Genomic DNA, 27,781 nt, shown 5'->3' on the forward strand with positions numbered 1-27,781 from the left:
AACTAATATGCTAGTCTAGAGAAATTACTAAAGAATAGTAAAAAGTTATACAGCAAAGAATTTAATTGAGAGAAAATGATATAATATAAAACAATCGATTCATTAAAATGGAGGTTATGAAGGAAAAAGGAATATAAAATAAAATGTACAAAAGACAAAAATGACTTCAGACATAATATAGAAAATCAAGGGACCAAGAAAAGCAAGAGCATCTTCAAATTGTTGAACACAGCTAGACTTAGTACAGTACTTAATACTGTGTGATATCTGTACAGATAAATAGGGCTTGGGAGTAAACCTAAAATTAGAGAAAATAGTCCAGAAAGAGATCCCTGTCATAAACACTCTCTTGAATGATGACAAACATTTCATTACAGTCAAATGGGAAAATTATGTTTTCAGTAGCATGTGCTGGATTCATTGGAGGGCAATACAAAAAAATATTCAAATCTGGACTCCCATGCTCTTAAAACACACAGACATGAATTCTGGATGAATCCTAGAGTTGAGTATGAAAGTGAAAACAATAAAAACTATTAGACAAAAGTGGCAGCTTGAATTCATGACTGTATGGAGACAAAGATTTCTTTTAATATATGAAAATAATAATACCTCCAAAGAAAATAATAATTTGGATTGCATTAAAGGAGTTTCAGACTCAATTAAAAAATTCCTGACTGAATAAAAAATTGAAAGAGGATGACAGGAAAATTTCCTCTAAAAGTACTATGTAGATTCAATGAAGTCACAATCAATATCTATTGACATTTCTTTGTGGAAGAGGTTTTTTTTTTTTTTTTTTTTTTACATGCTGTTCTTTTGAAATATCCCACCCTCACATTCTCCCACAAAGTTCAAAAGTCTGTTCTGTATTTCTGTGTCTCTTTTTCTGTTTTGCATATAGGGTTATCGTTATCACCTTTCTAAATTCCATATATATGTGTTAGTATGCTGTAATGTTCTTTATCTTTCTGGCTTACTTCACTCTGTATAATGGGCTCCAGCTTCATCCATCTCATTAGGACTGGTTCAAATGAATTCTTTTTAATGGCTGAGTAATATTCCATGGTGTATATGTACCACAGCTTCCTTATCCATTCATCTGCTGATGGGCATCTAGGTTGCTTCCATGTCCTGGCTATTATAAACAGTGCTGCGATGAACATTGGGGTGCACGTGTCTCTTTCAGATCTGGTTTCCTCAGTGTGTATGCCCAGAAGTGGGATTGCTGGGTCATATGGCAGTTCATATGGTCAGAGTTTTTTGTAAAATATATGAAAATGAAAGTGGTAAGAAAAGCCAGAATTTTCTTGATGAAGATAATACAGACAGACTGACTAAAACTTTTAATAAAGGACCCATAGAAAAAAGACCACTAGAGTTTTGATTTTTCTTTATTCCCGAATATGGCGTGCTTTTTTTTTTTTTAACTAATTTCCTCAGCTTGTATGGGATTGAGTTTGGGTAATTAGTTATATTCTACATCCTTAATACATTCTGATGTATAAACTAATTTAAAACTCACTGTTCTTTCCACTCAAAAATCCACTATGTTCTTTCAGACTAAGTTGAATATGAGAACTTGAAAACAAGTCATATTTATGTATTAATGAAAATTTCAAGATAATATAAATGCTTAAAACATTTTTCTGAAGCATAAAATAAGAGACAAATAGCCAGCAACTGAAAATATTAAAGAATGCAAAATAATTACTTTCTGAATAAATATAAATAGTAATTATAAATAGAACAAAGAAAAGGTGAAAATAATGTAGGTCACCTACTTTTGCATTAGGTTCACAGTGTATGTTTTCTCTTCAATTAAAATGTTGTAGGATACCTGGCTGGAGAGTGGATTGAAAAGGCAAAAGAAAAGTGAGAAAAATGTTATAAAGGAAAACTATCTTTTATGTTATCAATAATCACATCCTAAAGCACACTAATAAAATAAAAAGAGGAAAAATTATAATTTCATATTGACTTATCCCAATGGAATCAAATATTAAAATATTTGCTTTATTTTAAAGAGATGGAAGAATATAATTCATGCAGTTTTTTAATTTTTAATGTTTAGCCAGTAAGATAGAACCTAAAACATTGATTATTTTAATCCATAAGTGTGTTTGCTTAATAATGAAGTCATTGCAAAATTTGCACTTAACAGGATATAATTACTCAATAGAAAATTTACATAGTATAGCAAAGAATTAACTGCACATTTTTAATATTTATAGACTCTATAAAATTTTTTCCAAGTTTGGATGCAATATTCATTGATTTTGTTAATATTAAGATAAATTTTGCCTGATAAATAATGGTTGTATAGTAAATGCTAACTTTACTATTTGCTTTGTACAATTTTTCTCATTTTTGTGCTGGACCTTTCCATTCCCTTGTGATTTAGTTGTTTCTCTTGTAGGTATATATTTTAAAATCCAATTTGAAAGGTATGTGATTTCTGATATACTTAATCAAAGTACAAAGTTTTATTTAAAATTTAATTCTCCATTGTATCAAGATATATGTGTGCTTTGTATTCTTTTATTTGTTACAATTACAATTGCATCTTCAATTTATTTTGAGTTATACATATCCATACTTTTCACCAGTTCCTGCTTTTATGTTGTTCTTTGTCTCAGTTTCAATTTCTACCTGCTGAAGCACATTATTTAAAATATTTTCTTCTCTTGTAATCTGAAAGTGTTAATGTACTCTAATTTCTAATAAGCTGCATTTATTCTGTGTTGTGATACCTGATCTCAGTTCATCTATGTTTAATGTAACCTCTTCTCCAGACTTTCTCTCTCTGTTTTCCAGGAATTCTAACTATTCTGTACCTATAAGCCTCCAATTCTCCCATATTTGTTTAGCCATTTACATGTTGTATCTGTTTATTTCTTCAGTTGTCTCTGGTCTACTGTTAATTCTTGATTTTACATGCATATCTTGCAATATAGAAATTCCACTCAGTTATTTTTAAAATCTTCTAGTCTTTTTAAGTTGAATATTCTCTTATGATAATTTCTTGATAATAATAATTATAAATATAACACATTGCCTATTGTGTTTGCAGCATTTGTGAAATCAGTAGGTATGATAACTTCATCAGTTCAAAAAATACTATTAACCCCTTATTATGTATCCATTACCATTCTAGGCATTGGAATTAGAGATATTAACAAAATAGTCAAAAATTTTCCCTCATGAATTTGACAGTTGAGGAAAGGCTTCTCTTCTACTTCTCTGGCTGAAGACATTTCCCTCTTAAATAGGTTCCGTGTATATTTTCTAATATGACCAAGTAATTCCACAGATTTTTTCCATAAAAGATAAAACACTCTTAAAATGCTGTTAAATGTCTCACTTCTTGTTTTCTATTTAAGTAGTTTAAAGTTTTCATTAAATACATATTCCCTTATAAATTATATATTGACAATTTTAAGCTTGTAATATCTGTGTTAGGGTGAGCAGTAAGTAGTTGCTAAGTAAGTATTTGCATTCAAATTATCTAAACATTTACTACTCAATCAAAAAGAAAATTCAGGTGTAGTGTTTCAAAAACCATACTTCACTTCTTTGGAAATTATTCTGGAAATTAATTAAAAAAAGATAAGAATCTTTCTAATTGAGTCAAAGAATAAAAAAGAGAAAACTAATACCTGAACCAAGACAAACTAAGATGGCATGAAAAAAATTCTTAATGATTAACATGTTTGCAATTAAGATATAAAAATTATTCATGTAACATTTCATTAAGTCAAACACTTATCATTCCATATAAGGATGCCATAGGTTTACTAAACAACAACTAAAAATCCTCCAAATCTTGCATGGTGAGTGAGGGTTGAGAGACTCCAAATGGGTCGAGTCAGAGATTATTCAGACACTCAAGAGGGAAACATTTAGAAGATGGGCCTTGGGACTTTAACATAAGCATCACTTCACCATATTTCTATGAAACACTGTTAATCTTGGTTCATTTTCAAAAGGGCTTTTTCACTTAGGAAAAATTAGGGATAAATATAAAATTCAGAAAGTGTGCAAGGATGAAAAGCACCAGGTTTACTTATTAGGAACAAAATATTCACATGCTTTTTTTAGTTCATGGAAAATGTTAGTGCTTTAATTACATGTGTTTCTACTCCTCCACTTGATGTTGACCGTATTTTCTCCGGAACTGTGAACTGCACACGTAGTCTTTCAGAATCTGCAAGGTGCAAAATGTTTTACTGGGGCAACATCCATCACCTCACAGCTTCCTTCATTATTTCCTCATCTAAACCCATAATATTCTACATGCTGCCCCTCATTTCTGCTCTCTTTTCAAATACCCTCAATATCCACTTCTTTCTAGAATTACAACTCTTTTCAAGAGAAATAAACATGCTTCTTTAGGAATATTGCCCTGTGGGCAGGTTCCGGTAACCCTGAGGCAAGAGTTTCAAGTATTATTAGAACAAAGAAAGTCAGATCCTTTGGACTTTCCAAATACAGAATCCAGAGATCAAAAACTCAGGGCAGTCTGTGAAACAATCAACTTAAGGTGTGTACTCCAGCCCCGGCATCGGCATCACACGTATTTACTAAGGTCTCAAGAAGCGTGGTCAAGATCCTCGCGACCAAAGTGGATTTTGACTGGGGAAGGAGGCAATGCGGGAGTGTTTTCGGACTTACTAGTTGGAGCTCCCGTCACGAAAGCATTTTCACAGAGACAGCCGGCCTCTCAGAGGGAAACGGAAAGGAGCCCTAACATCCCCAACAGGTCAGAAGAGGGAATTTGTACTTACTGTCCTCTGTCTGAAGCCCGGTGAGCCCCAGGAGCAGAGACAGAAGGCACAACATGGCTTGATGTCCTGGACGCCGGCCGAGTGACGGCCGTTGGCTCGACTGCAGGGCGGTTGGCGCGCGCGCCGCGGCCCCGGCCACGCACACGGCCGGAGGTAGGCGGCGGGGAGAGCCGCGGGTTCAGACTCCGGATGCTGTGTGTTGCTCAACGTGGGCGGCCTGGGCCCCTGAGCCTATCCAGGAGGAGGCTGCAACCCGGTGCGACTCTGCCTTCTGGCTAAGAAAGTGCAGAATCCCTTTTGAAACAGAAGGTTGAAGCAGCAGCTAATGAACAGGAAGGTTCATCTGTACCTTACCTGAACTTTTGCATATAATATATTGTGTACAAATATATATATTTATATATTTATCAATAAACATATTAGATACATAATTAATAATATATTTATGTCCAGCTCAATATTCAAGTGAACAGACCAGTATAATTAATACCTAGATCCAGATCAAAAAATATAGAAATACTAAAGCTGCCAGACTGTGACAAATGTCAGCAGCCCCTTACCATCACTACTTCTAAGACAATAGTTTTGTCTGTTTTTCAACTTATATAAATGGAGCTAATCATCATGTATTCTTTTTATGTTTAAGTTCTTTTAACAGTATTAGGAGATCCATAACTATTGTTAATAGTAACAGCTATTTTTTTCTCTTGTTGCTGTATAGCGTGCATTGAATGAATATGTCTGTTTTTTTCTGTTTTACTATTGATTATAATTTTATTCACTATAGTTGCAGCTATTAAAAAACATATTTGGCATAATACCTTCCAGGTCCATATCTGTTGTTGCAAATGATATTATGCTTGCTGAAATAAGTCAGACAGAAAAAGACAAATACTGTATGTTATCACTTATATTTGGAGTCTAAAAAATCAAACAAACAAATGAGTATAAAGAAACAAACTCACAGATATAGCAAGCAAACTATAAAGTGCGCATTTAGGGATATTTTGTCTTCTTGATAAATTGACCTTTATCATTATAAATACCACTTTTTACTTAGGTATATGCCATTTAGTGATTTACACTGGGTGTATTTCTAGAGTAAAGTTGCTGGATCACAGTGTATATGTTAGTAGGTACATTCAAAAAGTTTTCTAAGATTACTGTACTAATCTGTATTCCCACCAGAAAACTACAAGAATTACATTTCATATCAGTACTTACATTTGTTTTTGTTTTAATGCTTATTTCATTTTAGTCATTTTGGTGGACCTGTAGATGTTGTACATTTTTGTTTTAATTTTTATTTTCATGGTTGTGAGTTTTAGCACACGTTTGTATGTTTATTTGCTATTTATATAGTTTTGGTAAATGCCTGTTTGAAAACTTGGTCCATTTTCCAATTAAGTAGCCATGTGTCTCTTTTATTATATGTAGATCTTATTAATAGATTCTAGATATGATGCCTTCATTGGATATAATAGTCACAGATATCTTCTTCACTGGAGTTTGTATCATTGGACTTTTGTAGATACCCATTCAAGATCAGAAATTTACTTTTTTCCCAATTTGCTGGGATTTTCATAATAAATATCTTATCAGGGAAGTTGGATTTTATCTAAAGCTTCATTTTGTATAAATTGATCATATAGTTTTTTTCCATTTTCTATTGATGTTGTGAATTAAACTTACTGATTTTCCAGTGTTGAACAGACTTGTATTCCTAGAATACATCCTATTTTGTCAGGATGCATTATCCTTTTTATATTTTTCTAGATTGATCTGCCATCATTTTGTTTAGAATTTTTGCATTAAAATTCATAAATATTTGCCTGTCATTTTCACTTTAATGAAGCTACTGTTTTTGGTATCAGAGATGTGCTAGAGTTATAAAATAAATTGGGCTATATTATCCCTTTATTCTTTGAGTTAGTATAATGTTATGATTTTTTTTTCTTTTAATATTTCTTTAAACTTAGAAGTGGAATGATTTGGATAATCAGCTCAAGATGGTAGAATAGAAGGATGCGATCTCACCCCCTTCTTAAAAAAACACCCAGATCACAACAAACTATTGAACAATCATATCAAAAAATTCTGTGTGCTGAGTCACTCAGTCATGTTAGACTCTGTGACCTTATGGAATGTAGCCTGGCAGGCTCCTCTATCCATGGGATTTTCCCAGCAAGAATATTGGAGTGGGTTGACATTTCCTCCCCCAGGGGATCTTCCCAAACTAGGGATCAAATCCCCATCTCCTGTCGTGTTGGTCCTTTAATGGACCAGAATCTGGTGGTCCGGAGTCAACAATGAGAAAGTGAAAGAAGGAAAGAGGCTAATATTCCCTGGGTTATGCAGCCAGTTTTTGCGTTCCAGGGAATCAGCCAGCGATAGAGAGATAAAGAGAAAGAGAGGAAGAGAAAGAAAGAAAGACATGGGGACCAAAGCTCTGATGGAGCAAAGATGTTTTAATCAACATGGTGTGGGCATATATACTGTCTTACAAGGTAGTTATTCTCAGCAAAGATAAAGATTAAAATTGAAGACTTACAAAACACAAGGTGATCCTTATTAAAGAGAGAAGAGGGTATTTCCACCAAAATGAGAAACTAACAAAGGAAATGCCTGGATTCCTCAGCCCTGGGGAAGGGCATGCCTCTCCTCTTAATTCCTGAATATTCAGAAATTAATAAGGAACAAAGGATTCCTGACAGATCCAAAAGAGCACACAGGAAGCCTCCTGTAAAATGCTTCCTGACACTGTAGCTCTTGCATTGTCAGGCAGATTGTGTCACCTGGAAACTCCTCCCAAAACTCTGAAACCTACCAAAAAAAGATTCCCTATATCCAAATAATAAAAGAAACCACAACAAGATGGTAGGAGTGGCACAATCATGATAAAATTAAATCCTATACCAGTTAGGTGGGTGACCCGTAAACTGGAAAATAATAGCACCACAGAATTTATACCACAGGAGTGAAATTCCTGAGTCCCATATCAGGATTCCCAGCTTGGGGGGTCTGGCAATGAGAGGAAAAGTCCCCAGAGAATCTGGCTTTGAAGGCCAGTGCAGTTTGATCCCAGAACTTCCACAGGACTGAAGGAAACAGAAACTCCACTACTGGAGGGTGCACACAAAGTCTCATTTGCACCAGGACCCAGGGGAAAAAGCAGTGACCCCATCAAACACTGAGCCAGACCTAGCTGCTGGTGTTGGAGGGTCTCCTGCAGAGGTGGGGGCAGCTGTGGCCCACTGCGGGGACAAAGACACAGGCAGCAGCAGTTTGGGGAAGACTCTATTGGTGTGAGCCCTCCAAGAGGCTACCGTGAGCTCATCAAGCAGCCTGTGGTCTCCAGTGCTGGGTTGCTTTGGGGCAAACAACCAACAGCGTGGGAACACAGCCCCACCTATCAGCAGACAAGGGCTTAAACTTTCCCTGAGCACAGTCCTACCTATGAGAGGGACAAGACCAAGCTACACCCACCCCTGAGCAGGAATCCGTTCCTCTCATCAAGAACCCTGTTCTAGCATCTTAGCCTCATCCATGAGAGGGCAGATAGCCAAAGCAACAACTACAATCCAGGGCCTGCAGAATGGAAACTGCGATCACAGAAAGTTAGTCAAGATTGGCAGAGGAATGGGTCCCAGATGAAGGAACAAGATGAAACTGCAGAAGAACAGCAAAGTGAAGTGGAGCTAGCCAACTCCCAGAAAAAGAATTCAGAATAATGATAGTGAAGATGATCAAGATCTCAGAAAAAGATTGAAGGCAAGGATTGAGAAGATGCAAAAAATATTTAACAAAGATGTAGAGGAACTAAAGAACAAACAAACAGATATGAACAATACAATAACTGAAATAATTAAAAACAAACAAACAAACTAGAGGAATAAATAGGAGAATAAATGAGGCAGAAAAACAGAGAAGTAACCCGGAAGAGAGAATGGTGGAAATTACTGCTACAGAACAAAATAAAAAGAATGAAAATAAATGAAGATTTCTTAAGAGATCTCTGGGACAGCATTAAAGGCACCAATATTCATATTACATGCATCCCTGATATTTGAAGAGATGACAGCTGAAAACTTCCCTCACATGAGAAAGGAAATAGGCACCCAAGTGGAGGATGTGCAGAGTCCCAGGCAGAACAAAGCCGAGGAGGAACACGCCAAGACACACAGAAGTCAAACAGATGAAACTAATGACAAAGAAAAAGTATTAAAAGCAACGAGGTAAAAAATGATAATAATCAAGGGAATTCCCATAAGGTCATCAGCTGATTTCCCAGCAGAAACTCTGCAAGCCTGATGGAGTGCGTGATATACTTAAAGTGATGAGAGGGAAGAACCTGTGCTGTGCCATGCCAAGTTGCTTCCATCATGTTCAATTCTTTATGACCCCATGGACTGTAGCCCACCAGGCTCCTCTGTGAGGGATTCTCTAGGCAAGAACTTTGGAGTGGGTTACTGGAGAACCTCCGACCAAGAATATTCTTCCCAGCAAAGCTCTCATTCAGATTTGATGGAGGAATCAAAAGCTGAATAGACAAGCAAAATCAAAATAAGATAATTCAGCACCACCAGATAGCTTTGCAACAAACACTGAAGAAACTTCTCTAGGCAGGAAAGAGATGAGCACTTAAAACAACCTTCTTACACATATAGGCTGCCTTTTAGAAGTAGAGTGATTTGGATTTAAGATTTTCTTTGTGAGACAGATTTTTATTGTTGCTTTATTGCTTTGATTTTTACTTATACATCTCGTGTCTTACAAATATTTGGATATTCTCTTTATATTTATTAGGAAAAATTCTGTTTCTAATGGAAATGGTCAACTTCTTCTAAGATGTCGGTTTTATTGGCCAGAGTTGTTCAAAGACCCTTCTCCCGCATCATCCTTTTAAGATGTGTAGAAGTTGTAGAACTTCCTCTCAACATCCCAGAACTTGGAAGGGAAGCGTGTGAGAATCATGAGCTACTGGGGAGAGCAGACCCAGGGGTCTGGGAGTGACTCCCAGGGCTTTGGGAATCTGAGGGCTGTCCGTGGCAGGAGTGCATGATGAAATGTTTGTTTGGGATGGAACAACCTTCCAGGTTCGAAAGAGACCAACTTTCTTGTTTCCTACTAGAGGATTATGGAGGTAGAAGGACTGAAGCTGAGCAGGACCCTGTGGGGCCCCCCTGGGCACAAAAGTCTTTCCATGTCTCTCATTTCTTATTTGAAGGAAAAAGACTTTCAGCTTCCTCGACCTTCCAGGAGTTCCAAAGGGCATATTCAAACAGTTGCTAACCAGGGAAGTGAGGGAAGGCAGGAAGAAACAATAGTGCAACAAGGGGCCTGGCGCGGTTTCTCCTCGGGTGATGTGCCTAGTAGTCTGTACATACCTTTAGTTCTTCAGCAGGAACTAGGACCGCCTCAACCCAGACAGAGGCGGTCACTTCAGGCTGAGCACAAGCAAGTGGACCCACACTGATTGGAAAGGCTGATGACTGAGATGGCTGGAACACAACCCTGTTATCTCACCACCAACCAGTCAGAGGGAAGTTCCACACCTTGCAGCCCTTGCCCCAAATTTTACCTATAAAAACTCTTCCCCTAAAAGTATCAGTGAGCTTGGGGTTTTTGAACATTAGCTGTCTGTCCTCCTTGGCCCTTACAATAAGCCTTTCTCTGCTCCAAACTCTTAAGTTTCTACTCTGAGTCGGACACAGGAACTTGGGTTCGAGAACAGAATCAATAGACACGAGCCTGCATACTTTCACTCACAGGATTTACTTTGCTTTGTGAAATTGAAAGCTTTAGGCCATCACAAAAGGAAGAAGAGAAGTTTATTTTTTTCCGTTCTTGAATCATGCCAGTTTCTTGCTAATATCTTTTCTCCAAGCTGTGGTTTTTTGTTTGTTTAGTCACTGCTGTAAAAGAAATATAGAAAAATAGAAATGCTACATTTTATAAGTTGTTAATAAAAGCTTTCTAATTTCACTTCACAGCTACATGCATATCAATTAAATAGTATACAAAGACGATTTATACTGTCACAATTTATTTCTGTGCTCCATGCAATTTGCAAACCCAAGGTTTTTTTTTTTTCTTTTCTTTTTTTTCCCCTAAATCATCTGTGATAGCCACATTAAAAGGCAATGGTATAAACTAGTGTTAATATATGTCTCATTTACACAAGTTATACATGGGTCAAAGAAAATCATGACAACCTGTGAAGAGGGAATAATAATCATTATTATTAATAATGATTATTTTCTCTGTTTTTATATACAGAGGAAGAAAACTTCCAGTTGTCCTCTGTGCCTCTCCGACAGGTGTCCCACATACATATCTTCAAAATGAACTCTTTTCTACTCCCTTCTACTTCATCACTCCAACACCAAACTGGTTCTCACTTGCTATACATTACATCAATAGTAAAATATATCATTATCCATTGTGTCAGACTGTTTAAGTCTTTGTAGATCTCTTTTATTCTAAACCAAGTACATCCAGCCAGTCAGCACTTCAACCAAGTCTACTCCTGTTAGGTCTCTCAACACTTTGCTATTCTTTCATCTTATCCAGTCCTGCCTTCTTCACAAATTTACTGTTCATTTTGTTTCACTAGTCTCCATTTTGACTAAATCTGACTGCATTTTCTCCTAATTTATCCCAGTGAAACTTGTAAAAAGCAGACCATATCATGCTAAATCCTCCTTTACCACTTCAAAAATACTGCAACTACATTCCTATTCAGATAAATGAGAAAATGTAACCTTTCTTTCATGGCATATCAGACACCTGTCTTGGCTCATGATTACCTACGCAGATCTTCTCTTTCATCATCCGTAAGCTGTAAAGTAAATTTTCTTTTAGTATTTTAAGAGCATACATTTAGGAACAGAGAGCTCTGGGTTAACTATGTAGCCTTGCTGTCTTCCTGCTCTAAAAGCAATGAACATCACTTAAGCACTGTTTCTTTTCTTTCTTTTTCTTTTTTTCATTTATTTTTATTAGTTGGAGGGTAATTACTTTACAATATTGTAGTGGTTTTTGCCATACATTGACATGAATGAGCCATGGATTTACATCTGTTCCCCATCCTGAACTCCCCTCCCACCTCCCTCCCCATCCCATCCCTCTGGGTCATTAAGCACTGTTTCTTATACTCTACATCCAAACTGTCAACTCACTCTATTGGTTCACATTCAAGATGTATTCCTAAGATCATCTTTACCATCCCTGGTATGAGGTAACATCCTTTCTCTCCTGGATCAGTCCTGAGGTTTTTTTTTTGTTTGTTTGTTTGTTTTTTTCCATTGGATCATTCATGTGCTTGAAAAGCTCCTACCCGGGTGCATGCATGGATATCCCTGCCAGCTCGATGCCTGGGTGAGAGAGAGGTGGTTTCCAGCTGCAGTGGAGCTGTGAATCTACCTGTGGGAAGCTCTGTCTTTGCCTGTGGGAAAGCCTGAATACCTGTCTTCTCTTTTGGCTAAGATAAGGCCAGTTGGATTTATGATGGACTGTTTACAATTTAAAATAAGGAACTTTGTGCCGGAGGTGTCTCTCTGGCCCCCAGTGTATGCCTGTATTCCTCTCTTGTTGCCCTGCATCCAAATAAAAACCTTCTGTGAGTTGACCCAGGTGACTCCTTTCAAACATCTAAACTGCATAATTATTTGTACCTCCCTTCAATTCATCACTGACACATCACTTGCTCAACAGGGCCTACTCAGTCGGCCATATTTAAAATTGCTCCTCAGTTCCTCCTTCTCTCATCTTTTCCATATAATGAATTACCTTTCAGCACACTTTACAATCAACTTATAAAATACGTTTATGGAATGAATGTGTCAAATTCTGGAGGCAAGTCCTTAATATAACCATAAAGTATAGCTGGCAGTAGAAGACTGTGAGAAATAGGGAAAAAAAAGCAAATGAAAGCATGAGATTGAAGCTATGACTTGAGTTGGAAAAACAATCCAGGAGATGGAGAACTCAGTGTATCGCTCCAGGAGAAAATGAGTGAAGTTGTGTGGAGGTGAGGAGTGCAGGTGAAGGCACTCAGCATCATGGCAAAACGACGATTGTAGGACATGAGAAGAAGACAGCCAAGGGCCAAAATCGTCACCTAAGATGTGGGCTTTTAATAACTTGCTGAGAGAAGAGGTAGAGGCTACTCTAGGCAGAAATAAGAGTACTTTACATTGAGGCTACGAGTTATAAATATTTTCTTTGGTGGCAGAAAAGGAAATAGAGATCCACTGACTTTATTCTCCATCATGGTCACATATGGCAGGTAAGTAAGGAGATGAACTTGTGATCTCATTCTTAGAAGAGTTTCTGAGTTTTTTCATTTACTCCCAGTGATGTCTAATATGTGAAATATCATATATTATGATTTCTTTATGCATTTGATTTAGGAATATTAACACAATATACCAAAGCCTTCTTTATCTCGTCTTATAAAGAATTATTCTTCTGCCTTGGAGAGTGAGCACATTTTAGCATTTGCCTGGCATCTACTGGGTCCTCAATAAATGTAAATACCATTCCCATCCCCAGTCTTATATCAGAAAATATGTGGCAAAGTTGTGGAGTTCTTAAGAGTTTCAGGACTTTGCTGGTGGCTCAGATGGTAAAGAATCCACCTGTAATGCAGGAGACCTGGACTTGATCCCTGGGTAGTGAATACCCTGGAGAAGGAAATGGCTACCCCTTCCCTGCAGGGGAGATTTCTTGCCTGGAGACTTCCAAGGACAGAGGAGCCTGGCAGGCTACAGTCCATGGGGTCGCAGAGTCGCACACAACTGAGTGACTAACACTTTCACTTTTAAGAGTCTCAACCCTGGAGTCTGATTATCTCAAACTCAAAAACTTACTACCATTCTATACAAGTGGGGAATTACTTACATTCTTTATATCTGTTTTCTTATTTCTAAAATAAGGAGACCAATACCCAGGGAGTTAATGAGGAAGAAATACAAATGTTGGGAGACAATGTGTGTAAAACTCTCATTTAGACAATTTGTTAACACAGACTGGTGTCTTAAATACACCAAACAAATACATGATTGCTCATAAATATTTTAAGAATGCACTTAAAATCTCTTTAAAGTCATTTCTTTTTACAAAACTTGTGGCTAATGAATCTGGATAATGTGAGGTAACATGAAATGTTTCTATAGAAGTATAAAGTAATATCAACACCAAATGCTTTGTTTTAGTCTTTCTTTTAGTATATGATAGTAACGACTGGGTATCAAAATGATGAAATAATTGGAAACAATAAATGGAAATAATATATTTCCTATACTGAAGTAGTTAAAATATTTTTATACATTTAATGAATTATATCATTTTATTAATAATTTGACTATTTTACTTCACCTTTACCTGTAAGACTGATTGCTGTTACTACTGCTGATTTCTGATGGAGATCTGTATGAAAGAAATAGAATTGTTTTAAGGTTAGGAAGCACTGTAATCTTAAATAGACTCAAGAAAACAAAAACAGCTAGACTTTTACTAATTACTCAGTTTATATGTGCCAATATCTACTTTTCTTCCTATATCCCATTCAGGGATCATATATCCTACTGGTGTATATTTACCAATGGTAGCCTAACTTTTAAATATGTTAAACTTATTTTTGTGACTAATTTAAAGAATTATCTAAATCATTATTGACTTTTCCAATTCATAAACATGGTATGTGTTTACATCTGTTTCTGTTTTCTTCAATTTCTTTCATCAGCATCTTATAGTTTAAGGAGTATAGGTCATTTTTCTCCTTAGATAGGTTTATTCTTAGGTATTTTATTTTTGTGATGTGATAGTCAATTAAATTTTTTCTTGAATTTTTCTTTCTGATCTTTCATTGTTAGTGTATATAAATGCAAGAGATTTCTGTGTATTAATTTTGTAACTTGCAACTTTAACAAATTCATTGATGAGCTCTAGTAGTTTTGTCATAGCATCTTTAAGATCTTCTATGTAGAGCATCAGGTCATCTGCAAACAGTGACAGTTGAACTTCTTGCTTTCCAATTAAGATTCCCTTTATTTCTTTTTCTTCTCTGATTGCCATAGCTAGAACTTCCAAAACTGTTGAATAAAAGTGGTGACAGTGGACATCCTTGTCTTCTTCCTGATCTTAGAGGAAAGGCTTTCAGCTTTTAACAGTTGCATATGATGTTAGCTGTAGGTTTTTCATATATGGTCTTTATTATTTTGAGATATGTTTCCTCTATCCCCACTTTCTGGAGAGCTTTTTTCATAAATGGTGTTGAGTTTGTCGAAAGGTTTTGTGGCATATACTGAGATGATCATATGGCTTTTATTATTCACTTTGTTAGTGTGGTACTTCACACTGATTGATTTGCAGATATTTTTCCTTGTAGCACTATTTACAACAGCAAAGATATGGATACAACCTAAATATACATCAACAGAAGAATGGATAAAGAAAATGTGGAACATATATACAATGGGATATTTTACTCAGCCATCAAAAAGAAAGAAATTAAGCAATTTGCAGCATTTTGGATGGACCTAGAGATTGTCATCTTATGTGAAGTAAGTCAGACAGAGAAGGAAAAATATTGTATGACATCCTTTAAGTTCAGTGTCTAAATGAACTTATTTACAAACAGATACAGTCTTACAGACTTAGAGAACGAACTTATGGCTTCCAGGGGGGAAGGATGAGGGGAAAGCCCAGATAGGGAATTTGGGATGGATATGTACACACTGCTGTATTTAAAATGGATAACCAAGTAGGTCCTACTGTATAGCACATTGAGCTCTGCTCAATGTTATGTGGCAGCCTGGATGGGAGGGGAGTTTGGGGGAGAATAGATACATGTATATATATGGCCAAGTCCCTTTGCTGTCTAGCTGAAACTATTACAACATTGTTAATCTGTTATACTCCAACATAAAATAAAAAGTTAAAAAAAATGTTAAGCATTTTAAAAATTTCAAAATTAAGTCCATCTATTACTCTTCTCTACATTATCAACATGGAAGACAGGATGAAATATTAAAATATCTATGATAATGCTTCTCAAAAGTTAAAGACAATTTACACATGAATTCTTAAGTTATCATGACTTCAATTATATTATTTCTATCAAACAACTATGTGAATAATTATCTCACTTCTGTTAATGAGCTCCTTACTGAGGCCTCCCTTTCAGTTATGTCTGTTTACACTTTGTAGTAGTCACACAGCCTCCATTTTTCCTTTGGCTCCTATACACTCAGTTCTTGTTGAAGAGTAATATTATGGTGTAAAGTTTCCTTGTAATGGCTACAATTCTTTGGCTACAGATGGTAAAAATCAGGTTTCAACATCTAACTTGGGGTTATAAATCCCAACAGGACGCTTGTTTAAATTAGATATATTTGCACAGCTATTTATTTCTGTCTCTTGATGTCTGTTATCTAAATGATAAACTGTGGAAAATTCTGAAATAGAAGGAAATGCCAGACCATCTGACCTGCCTCTTGAGAAACCTATATGCAGGTTAGGAAGCAAGAGCTAGAACTGGACATGGAACAACAGACTGGTTCCAAATAGGAAAAGGAGTATGTCAAGGCTGTATATTGTCACCCTGCTTATTTAATTTATATGCAGAGTACATCATGAGAAACGCTGGGCTGGAAGAAGCACAAACTGGAATCAAGATTGCCTGGAGAAATAGCAATAACCTCAGATATGCAGATGACACCACCCTTATGGCAGAAAGTGAAGAGGAACTAAAAAACCTCTTGGTGAAAGTGAAAAAGGAGAGTGAAAAAGTTGGTTTAAAGTATTCAGAAAACTAAGATCATGGCATCTGGTCCCATCACTTCATGGGAAATAGACGGGGAAACAGTGGAAACAGTGTCAGACTTTATTTTTTGGGGCTCCAAAATCACTGCAGATGGTGATTGCAGCCAGGAAATTAAAAGATGCTTACTGCTGGGAAGGAAAGTTATGACCAACCTAGACAGCATATTGAAAAGCAGAGACATTACTTTGCCAACAAAGGTCCATCTAGTGAAGGCTATGGTTTTTCCAGTAGTCATGTATGGATGTAAGAGTTGGACTATGCAGAAAGCTGAGCATGGAAAAATTGATGCTTTTGAACTGTGGTGCTGGAGAAGACTCTTGAGAGTCCCTTGGACTGCAAGGAGATCCAACCAGTCCATCCTAAAGGAGATCAGTCCTGGGTGTTCATCAGAAGGACTGATGCTGAAGCTGAAACTCCAATACTTTGGCCACCTGATGTGAAGAGCTGACTCATTGGAAAAGACCCTGGTGCTGGGAGGGATTAGGGGCAGGAGGAGAAGGGAACGACAGAAGATGAGATGGCTGGATGGCATCACCGACGCGATGGACATGAGATTGCGTAAACTCTGGAAGTTGGTGATGGACAGGGAGGCTTGGCATGCTGCGATTCATGGGGTCGCAAAGAGTCGGACACGATTGAGCGACTGAACTAGACTGAACTGAACTAACAGATACTGGTTTTGAGAGACTACTAGGATTTTTGCTTGAAAATGAAACTAGAATGGTTGAGAGCGGTACTCTGGGCCGTGTGTAAGCAGAGCAGTTATTTTGGAGAGAATGGACATGGACAAGAAGAGATGATGTCAGTCATCAAAGCCTTTGGGTGACGGAGAGAATGACCAGGTTCACAGGCATCCGGTTCCTTGCTACCCATTTGTGTTTCAGCCCTACATCATTGCCTGCCCTTGTAGCCCTGAAACAACTGACTGATGCTCTTGAAACTTAGGCAGATCTTGTTATTTATGGTCAGTGATATCTAAGTATACCATTTCCTCCAGAAGTTAGGTTCAGCTTTGCAACTATTCAGATTTTTCGTAGGTGTCTTAAATAAGAGCCCAGGAAGACTTATGCCAAATATTTGATTAAATCAACTTATAACAATTGAATGATTATATAAATTCACATATGAATCATGCAGAATACTGCCCTGAATTTATTGGTTGCTGCTAACATGTTCATAACTAAGATTAACTTACTTGGTAAGCAGAAGTGCTGATAGAAATTTTATAACATTTTATCTCTGATAAACATATGAGAAACAAAAATGATTTACTTTTATGGAGAAATGAGACCCACTTCTTTATACTTACTTCTGCATTCTCGTCTTCCTAAATATTTACTAAGCAAATTGTGAACTATACTTGTGCTACAGTAAAAGAAAGCTGTATGAATGTGAAATAAGTTCAGACAGAGAAAGACAACGTTCGATCCCATTTATATGTAGATCTAAAAAAACCAAAACAAACAAACAAAAACCACATAGATACAGAGAACAGATTGGTGGTTGCCATATGTAATGGGTTGGAGTGGGGATGAGCAAAATGGGTAAATAAGTTCAAAAGGTACAACTTCTAATTAAAAAATAAATGTCATTGAGGATGTAATGGACAGCATGTTGACTATAGTCAATAATAACTAACTGCATATATGAAACTTTCTAAAAGAGCAGATCTTAAAAGACCTCATCAGAAGAAAAATAAAAAATTTGCAACTATGTAACAAATGTTAACTAGAGTTACTATGATCATTTTACATTATATATAAAGTATTATACACATGAAACTAATATCATATATGGTAATTATACCTCATTTTTAAAAGAGAATTAAATTCTGTTGTAAAAAAAGGAAAAACTGAACAAGTACCTTAACTCTAATTTCAGAGACACATGAGCAATATTAATTTCGTGTAACATAGGCCATGTCCTTCATATGTGCTTTCCCTTACTCTTTGTGATCTTATATTTTCTCACCTTCCCCATATTCTATGCTGCCCCATCTTTATTCATCATTATTCAGTTTAGTTCAGCCACTCAGTCGTGTTCGAATCTTTGCGACCCCATGGACTGCAGCACGCTAGGCTTCCCTGTCCATCACCAATTCCAATTCATCATCACTGGCCCCATATATTCTGTGCCGCTCCATCTCAATTTATTGTCTCCGGCCCCATATTCTGTGCTGCCCCGTCTCTATTCATCATTCAGTTCAGTTCAGTTCAGTCGCTCAGTCGTGTCTGACTCTTTGTGACCCCATGCACTGCAGCACATCAGGCCTCCCTGTCCATCACGAATTCCTGGGGTTTACCCAAACTCATGTCCATTGAGTTCGTGATGCCATCCAACCATCTCATCCTCTGTCATCCCCTTCTCTTCCCACCCCCAATCTTTCCTAGCATGAAGGTCTTTTCAAATGAGTCAGCTCTTTGCATTAGTTGGCCAAAGTATTGGAGTTTCAGCTTCAACATCAGTTCTTCCAATGAACACCCAGGGCTGATCTCCTTTAGGATGGACTGGTTGGATCTCCTTGCAGTCCAAGGGACTCTCAAGAGTCTTCTCCAACACCACAGTTCAAAAGCATCCATTCTTTGGCACTCAGCTTTCTTTATAGTCCAACTCTCACATCCATACATGACTCCTGAAAAATCATAGCCTCGACTAGATGGACCTTTGTTGACAAAGTAATGTTTCTGCTTTTTAATATGCTGTCTAGGTTGGTCATAACTTTCCTTCCTAGGCATAAGTGTCTTTTAATTTCATGGCTGCAATCACCATCTGCAGTGATTCTGGAGCCCAGAAAAATAAAGTCTGACACTGTTTCTCCATCTATTTCCCATGAAGTGATGGGACCAGATGCCATGATCTTAGTTTTCTGAATGTTCAGTTTTAAGCCAACTTTTCCACTCTCCTCTTTCAATTTCATCAAGAGGCTCTTTTGTTCTTCTTCACTTTCTGCCATAAGGGTGGTGTCATCTGCATATCTGAGGTTATTATTTCTCCCGGCAATCTTGATTCCAGCTTGAGCTTCATCCAGCCCAGCATTTCTCACGATGTACTGTGCATATAAATTAAATAAGCATGGTGACGATATGCAACCTTGACGTACTCCTTTTCCTATTTGGTAAAATCTGTTGTTCCATATTCAGTTCTAATTGTTGTTTCCTGACCTGCATACAGGTTTCTCAAGAGGCAGGTCAGATGGTCTGGTATTCCCATCTCTTTAAGAATTTTCCACAGTTTATTGTGATCCATACTGTCAAAAGCTTTGGCAGAGTCAATAAAGCAGAAATAGTTGTTTTTCTGGAAGTCTTTTACCTTCCAGCATTTTCTAGCTTCTTGGCACTACCAAATGTCAAGACAAGGAAAATGGGGTTGCTTAGGAAGTGGACAGAACCCTCAAAAGCAATTATTGCCAACATGACTTTCTACTAGAAAGATACTGAGGATTTACTGAGTAAATTCAGTTGTTCCTGGGCCTATATGGACATGAAGGATATCCATGTGCCTAAAGTTTGAAAAAAAGATCTGGTATATTTCTAAACATTTGGTAGGCTTATAAGCATTATAAGTGACTTATAAGCCACCATTTGGTGGCCCAAATGGTAAAGAATCTGCCTGAAGTGCAGGAGTGAAAGTGAAAGTCGCTCAGTCAAGTCCGACTCTTTGCGACCCCATGGCCTATACTGTTCATGGAATTTTCCAGGCCAGAGTCCTGGAGCCTTTCCCTTCTCCAGGGGATCTTCCCAACCCAGGGATCAAACCCAGGTCTCCCGCATTGCATGCGGATTCTTTACCTGCTGAGCCATAAGGGAAGCCCTTGGTGCTGGAGGCCCCTGTTCAGTTCTCTGGGTTGGGAAGATACCCTGCAGGAGGGCATGGCCAATCACTCCAGTATTCCTGCCAGGAGAATCCCCATGAAAAGAGGAGCCTGGGCGGGCTACAGTCCATGAGGTCACAAAGTGTCAGACACGACTGAGAGACTAAGAACACACGCACAGGCACACACAGGCACAGGCATTAAGCCAATCCATAGTGAAAGTGAAAGTGAAGTCACTCAGTCGTGTCCGACTCTTTGCGACCCCGTGGACTGTAGCCCACCAGGCTCCTCCATCCATGGGATTCTCCAGGCAAGAATACTGGAGTGAGTTGCCATTTCCTTATCCAGGGGATCTTCCTGACCCAGGGATCAAACCCAGGTCTCCCGCATTGCAGGCACATGCTTTAACCTCTGAGCCACGAGTTCCTATTTATAATATTCTGAATAACATTTGTATTTTCTCATAAAGCCTTTCAGATATTAAATATTTAAAAAGTGTTTACTTACTCCCCACTTATTGTTCCCTCTTTGTTCCAAAATATCTTCATTTTATTCCATTTAAGAGCAATGATAGCAGTTAAAATGAAGAAAGGTAGGAAAACGTAGAGACTGATCATAAGGTTATTTTTTTGAGAGGCACCACGTGGTTTTATCAAGTCTGTAGTTTTAGCTGAAGACATAACAATATCTTTTAACTTTTGAAAGGTGATATAAATCATTTTAGTAATTTGAATTATAAAAATTTGGAATTTAAATAATATAATCATAGAACAAATAAATTTAAACTTAAAAGTGCTTCCCAAACTTCTGTGACTATACCCCAAAGTGCATTATATATTTCCCTTAAATATATGTAATTTAATCTTTATATGTATATTTAATATTTATGTGCTACATTCTAATGTATTTCATTCTATTATACTATCATATTCCTATCATACTGCACTGCTATTTAGAATATATTGGGTTGATATTACCATCTAACAGATTCCTTTGTTTAAAAAATAGAGAAAAAAAAAACAAAAAACAACAGACCTCCCCTGGAGAAAGGAATGGCTACCCACTCCAATATTCTTGCCTAGGAAATCCCATGGACACAGGAACCTGGCAGGCTCCATGGGGTTGCAAAAAGTCAGACATGACTTAGCAACTAACACTAATACTCTCACTCTCAGCATGGATTTTCTAGTTCCAAGTCACCCTTTGGGGAACTGCCTTATTTTGCACTGCTTTGTGTAAAATTAAAGACTAGTATCTAAGACCAAAAAAAGAAATATTTTAAAAATTATTTAGTGAAAATTACATATATAACTAAGGCTAATTAAAAAGAAAGAGTAATAATAGATAAGGTTAAATTTACATAACAAATGTATAGAGTGATATTGCTTTAATTTTTATTGCATTAATTTAAAAAAATTGATATTCCTCTTGTTGTTATAAAGATATTGCATAAAACTACAAAAATAAATCTATGGCCAATTGGTCCAAATAAGCAAAAGGAATAAACCAGAAAATTAAAATAAAAAAAACCATATAAACCAAGCAATCAAAATTACCACCAAACCAATTATGATGATACTGTGTGTATTCATGGGCATGCTCAGTCACTCAGTTGTCTAAATCTTTGCGACCCCATGGACTGTAGCTTGCCAGGTTATTTTGTCCATTGAATTTTTCAGACAAGAATACTGGAGTGGGTTGCCATTCCCTTCTCAGTGGATCTTCCCCTCTGATGGATTGAACCTACCTCTCTTGCATCTCCTGCATTGGCAGGTGTATTCTTTACCATTGCACCACCTCATGATATTAAGTGTAAACAAATTTAATGCCCTCTCAAAACGACAAAAGAATCTGTGCCACTGAAACACAGGTGCAATCCAATTATATGTTGATTCAAAATAATTTACCAAGCTGCCGTACATCACAGAAAGCTCAGCTCGCGCCTCTGTGATGACCTAGAGGTGTGGAGATGAGAGGGAAGCTCAAGAGGGAAGGGATATATGTATACTTATAGCTGACTCATATTGTTGTACAGCAGAAACTAACACAATATTGGAAAGCAATTATACTCCAATTAAAAAATAAATTTAAAAACATCTGGTTTTCAATAACTTTTGTATATGGATCCAAGCTTTATTTTCCCTTGTGTAGCATGACATTTTAAATACTAGCCTTTAATATTAAACAAGCAAAAAAGAAAAAAAAAGCTTTTAACGTATATGCAGAGTACATCATGCAAAATGCTGGGATGGATGAATCACAAGTTGGAATCAAGAATCTCTCTCGCTGGAGGAAATATCAACAACCTCACCTATGCAGATGATACCATTCCAACAGCAGAAAGTGAAGAGGAACTAATGAACTTCTTGATGACAGTGAAAGAGTTGGCTTAAAGCTCAACATTCAGATAACAAAGATCATGGCATCTGGGCCTATCACTTCATGCCAAATAGAAGGGGAAAAAGTGGTAACAGTGACAGATTTTCTTTCTTTGGGCTCCAAAATCACTGGGGATGGTGACAGCAGTCATGAGATTAAAAGATACTTGATCCTTGGAAGAAAAGTTATGACACACCTAGACAGGGTATTAAAAAGCAGAGACATCAATTTGTGGACAAAGGTACATCTAGTCAAAACAATTGTTTTTCCAGTAGTCATGTACGGATATGAGAGTTGGACCATAAAGATGGCTGAGTGCTGAAGAATTGATGCTTTCGAGTTGTGGTGCTGGAGGAGACTCTTGAGAGTCCCTTGGACAGCAAGGAGAGCAAACCAGTCAATCCTAAAGGAAATCAACCCTGAATATTCACTGGAAGGACTGATGCTAAAGTTGCAATAGTTTGGCCACCTGATGTGAAGAGCCTACTTGTTGGAAAAGATCTGATACTGGGAAAGATTGAAGGCAAGAGGAGAAGGGGGCAACAAAAGATGAGATGGTTGGATGCCATTACTGACTCAGTGGACATGAATGTGAGCAAACTCTAGGAGCTAGTGAAGGACGGGGAAGCCTGGCAGTGATGCAGTTCATGGGATCGCCTAAGAGTCAAATGTAACTGAACAGCAACAAATCTAGAAAACTGCTGTATAAATAAAAAAAAATCTGGGAAACCATGGTTAAAATTAACATGACATATTAAAATGTTCATGGCTAGATTTGAATTAAAAGCACATACAACATTATGATTGAGAACATAATCTATAGCTGTGCTATATATAATAGCACTACAAAGTGACCGTTTACTTGTAATTAGGTAAAATAAAATGAAAATGTTAGTTCCTTGATTGCATTTTCCACATGTTCACTGCTTAATAGCCACATAGACAGTGGGGCTGTAAGGATACAGAAGACTCTGTTGGAGCAGTCATTTAGTTACTAACATATATCGTCGCCTAGACTCCAAAATCCATCATCAATACTTCCTCCTGGCGATGAGGGTGTATCCAAACAATCTGGGGGCACATATCCAGCATCACAGTGACAATTTAAGCGAGAATTGCAAACCTGGAATGAAACCAAAATAAAGAAGACCATTTTTTATGTCATATAAACATTAAATGGATTAGTATTGATTGTGAGCCAAAGCAAATGATTAAAGTAATGCAATTTGGTATGTTACAGACTGTTTTTATTTCAATGTGGAAAATAACTATAAAATAGAATGCAATGCAAGAAATGTCCATTCAATGCTTTTTAAATGCTACAGAGGGTTTCTCTAATTTATGTCTTCAATAAAAGTAGACAACATTCTTGATACACCTGTCTCTTCTAAAAAGACAGAGAAATTATGAAGCTAAAAATTATAGCAGGAGTTGAATTTTTTATGAATTATGCCAGATATTTTATAAAACTGTTCTAAGAGTCAACTTTTACAAAACATGGGGAGAAAACTAAAGGGCAAAGCTTACTTATTCAGGTGCAGTTGGAAAAATTGATTTTGCTAGAAAATAGGAAGGCTAGGGGGTTTCCCTGGTAGCTCAGCTAGTGAAGAATCCACCTGCAATGCAGGAGATCCCGGTTCAGTTTTTGGATTGGGAGGATCCCCTGGAGAAGGGATAGGCTACCCATTCCAGTATTCTTGGGCTTCCCTTGTAGCTCAGACGGTAAAGAATTAGGCCTGCAATGCGGCAGACCCAGGTTCGATCCCTAGGTTGGGAAAATCCCCTGGAGGAGGGCATGGAAACTCACTCCAGTATTCTTGCCTGGATAATCCCCAAGGACAGAGGAGCCTGGCAGGCTATTGTCCATGGGGTCACAAAGAGTCGGACATGACCGAGCAACTAAGCACAGCACAGCACAGCAGAGGAAGGCTAGAATATATTTACAGATATGACCTTATGGATGAATCAAAAGATGGGTCAGAAGCAGAATAGGGAATCTTGGGGTAAGTTCAGGCAAAATTAAATTGAAATTAAATAAAAAGGGAATGGAACATCAAAGAAATTTTAAATAATAGGTGTGTAAAAAGGAGGTAAATTTTGATACAAGACACACAGACAGGTCAATTTCTCCAGGATTACTATAGAAAGTATGAAGCATCAAGATAATGGGAGATACTAGCTACCATTTTAAAGCTAAATGCATGCTTAGAAAATCTTAAATAGGGCACAGAATTTCTATAATTCAGGTGATGATTTCACATTGGATAGACAGATAAAAGTGCAAATGGAAAATGTGATCAGACACACTGAAACTCTACTATTAATTTAAAAATGCAAATTAGCAATAAATTTAGCATGTGAGAAGATATTAGTAAACTAAGAAGCTCATCTGGCCTGAATTTGAAGAAATGTTTTCACTCCTGGTAGGTGAAGAAAAACCGATATAGTATTTCCTAAAGACATGCAATATTTATTAAATTCAAATTATGCATATATTTGGCCCATCAGATTTCAAGGCAATCAATTTATGAAATCAAATAACTCTGCAAGGTGAACGTACAACAGTGTCCACTGTACCACTATTTACAACAGTTAAATAAAAATCCAATATTATCCAAAAGTCATCAGTGAATTACTTCAAATACAAAAGAACCATAGAGAAGAATAAATTGAAGTCACTGATCTGAGACAGATTTCAATGGACAAGGAACTCTGTTGTCAAAAATATATTAGATTGTGAGTAATGTGTAATAGAAATAAAGTTTGTGAGTATTTAGTATATAGCAGTTATCAGTTCAATTCAGGTCAGTTCAGTCACTCACTCGTGTCCAACCCCATGGACTGAAACACACCAGGCTTCTCTGTCCTTCACCAATACCTGGAGCTTGCTCAAACTCTTGTCCATTGAGTTGGTGATGCCATCCAACCATCTCATCCTCTGTCATCCCCTTCTCTTTCTGCCTTCACAATCTTTCCCAGCATCAGAGTCATGCATTCAGTTATAAGCAGTATTTACATTTATGTATAAATGTATACATGTATATACTAACTCCAGAAAGAATGAAGAGATGGAGCCAAAGCAAAAACAATACCCAGTTGTGGATATGACTGGTGATGGAAGTAAAGTCCGATGCTATAAAGAGTAATACTGCATAGGAACTTGGAATATTAGGTCCATGAATCAAGGCAAATTGGAAGTGGCCAAACAGGAGATGGCAAGAGTGAACGTCGATATTTTAGGAATCAGTGAATGAAAATGGACTGGAATGTGTGCATTTAACTCAGATGACCATTATATCTACTACTGTGGGCAAGAATCCTTTAGAAGAAATGGAGTAGCTATCATAGCCAACAAAAGAGTCCGAAATGCAGTACTTGGATGCAGTCTCAAAATAGCAGAATGATCTCTGTTCATTTCCAATGCAAACCATTCAGTATCAGAGTAATCCAAGTATATGCCCCAACCAGTAATGCTGAAGAAGCTGAAGTTGAACAGTTCTATGAAGACCTACAGGACCTTCTAGAACTAATACCGAAAAAAGATGTCATTTTCATCATAGGGACTGGAAAGCAAAAGTAAGAAGTCAAGAAATAACTGGAGTAATGAGAAAATCCGGCCTTGGAATGAAGCAGGACAAAGGCTAACAGAGTTTTGCAAAGAGCAGGCACTGGTCATAGCAAACTCCCTCTTCCAACACCACAAGAGAAGACTCTACATATGGAGTCAATACCAAAACCAGATTGATTAGATTCATTGCAGTCAAAGATGGAGAAGCTCTATACAGTCAGCAAAAACAAGACCGGGAGTTGACTGTGGCTGAGATCATGAGCTCCTTATTGTCAAGTTCAGACTGAAATTGAAGAAACTGTAGAAAATCATTAGACCATTCAGGTATGACCTAAATCAAATCCCTTATGACTATACAGGGGAAGAGACAAATAGATTGAAGGGATTAGATTTGATATGCAGAGTGCCTGAAGAACTATGGATAAAGGTTCATGATATTGTAAAGGAGGCAGTGTTCAAAATCATCCCCAAGAAAAAGAAATGCAAAAGGGCAAAATGGCTGTCTGAGGAGGCCTTACAAATAGCTGAGAAAAGAAGAGAAGCTAAAGGCAAAGGAGAAAGGGAAAGATATATCCATTTGAATGCAGAGTTCCAAAGAATATCAAGGAGAGATAAGAAAGCCTTTCTCAGCGATCAATGCAAAGAAACAGAGGAAAACAATAGAATGGGAAAGACTAGAGATCTCTTCAAGACAATTAGAGAAACAAAAGGAAATAATCATGCAAAGATGGGCACAATAAAGGAAAGAAATGGTATGGACCTAACAGAAGCAGAAGACATTAAGAAGAGGTGGTAAGAATACACAGAAGAACCTTGCAAAAAAGATCTTCATGACCCAGATAATCATGATGGTGTGACCACTCACCTAGAACCAGACATCCTGGAATGTGAAGTCAAGTGGGCCTCAGGAAGCATCACTACGAACAAAGCTAGTGGAGGTGATGGAATTCCAGTTGAGTTATTTCAAATCCCAAAAGAAGATGCTGTGAAAGTGCTGCACTCAATATGCCAGCAAATTTGGAAAACTCAGCAGTGGCCACAGGACTGGAAAAGGTCAGTTTTCATTCCAACCCCAAAGAAAGGCAATGCCAAAGAATGCTCAAACTACCACATAATTGCACTCATCTCACATGCTAACAAAGTAATGCTCAAAATGCCCCAAGTCAGGCTTCAACAGTAAATGAACTGTGAACTTCCAAAAGTTCAAGCTTGATTTAGAAAGGAAGAGGAATCAGAGATCAAATTACCAACATCTGTTGAATAACTGAAAAAGCAAGAGAGTTCCAGAAAAACATTTACTTTTGCTTTATTGACTATGCCAACGCCTTTGACTGTGTGGATCACAATAAACTGTGGAAAATTCTGAAAGAGATGGGAATACCAGAACAGCTGACCTGCCCCCTGAG

The 27,781-nt window shown here is 37.3% G+C and overlaps 1 protein-coding gene and 1 long non-coding RNA gene across 5 annotated transcripts in view; both read right to left on the bottom strand.

Annotated features, from left to right (window-relative positions):
- Nucleotides 1-4,105: 4,105 nt before the first annotated feature.
- Nucleotides 4,106-5,031, bottom strand: LOC122432575. The gene is made up of 2 exons (XR_006266882.1): nt 4,788-5,031; nt 4,106-4,207 (listed from the first exon to the last, which is right to left on the bottom strand). It is a non-coding gene; the product is annotated as an uncharacterized LOC122432575 (long non-coding RNA).
- A 5,581-nt stretch (nt 5,032-10,612) lies between these two features.
- Nucleotides 10,613-27,781, bottom strand: part of LOC122432573 (A disintegrin and metallopeptidase domain 3-like) — a 125,095-nt gene continuing 107,926 nt past the window's right edge. For 2 of the 4 annotated variants that reach the window (XM_043454592.1, XM_043454589.1), the window contains 4 exons: nt 23,807-23,930; nt 20,936-21,098; nt 14,175-14,219; nt 10,613-10,702 (listed from right to left, as the gene is read on the bottom strand). In XM_043454592.1, the coding sequence (XP_043310527.1) occupies nt 10,693-10,702; nt 14,175-14,219; nt 20,936-21,098; nt 23,807-23,930 (342 nt within the window). In that variant the 3' untranslated portion in view covers nt 10,613-10,692. Of the gene's footprint in view, nt 10,703-14,174; nt 14,220-20,935; nt 21,099-23,770; nt 23,931-27,781 lie in introns of those variants that run through there. The other 2 variants (XM_043454590.1, XM_043454591.1) reach the window with 2 other exon arrangements.

The sequence above is a fragment of the Cervus canadensis genome, chromosome 31, assembly GCF_019320065.1.
Source record: "Cervus canadensis isolate Bull #8, Minnesota chromosome 31, ASM1932006v1, whole genome shotgun sequence".
Taxonomy (NCBI): domain Eukaryota; kingdom Metazoa; phylum Chordata; class Mammalia; order Artiodactyla; family Cervidae; genus Cervus; species Cervus canadensis.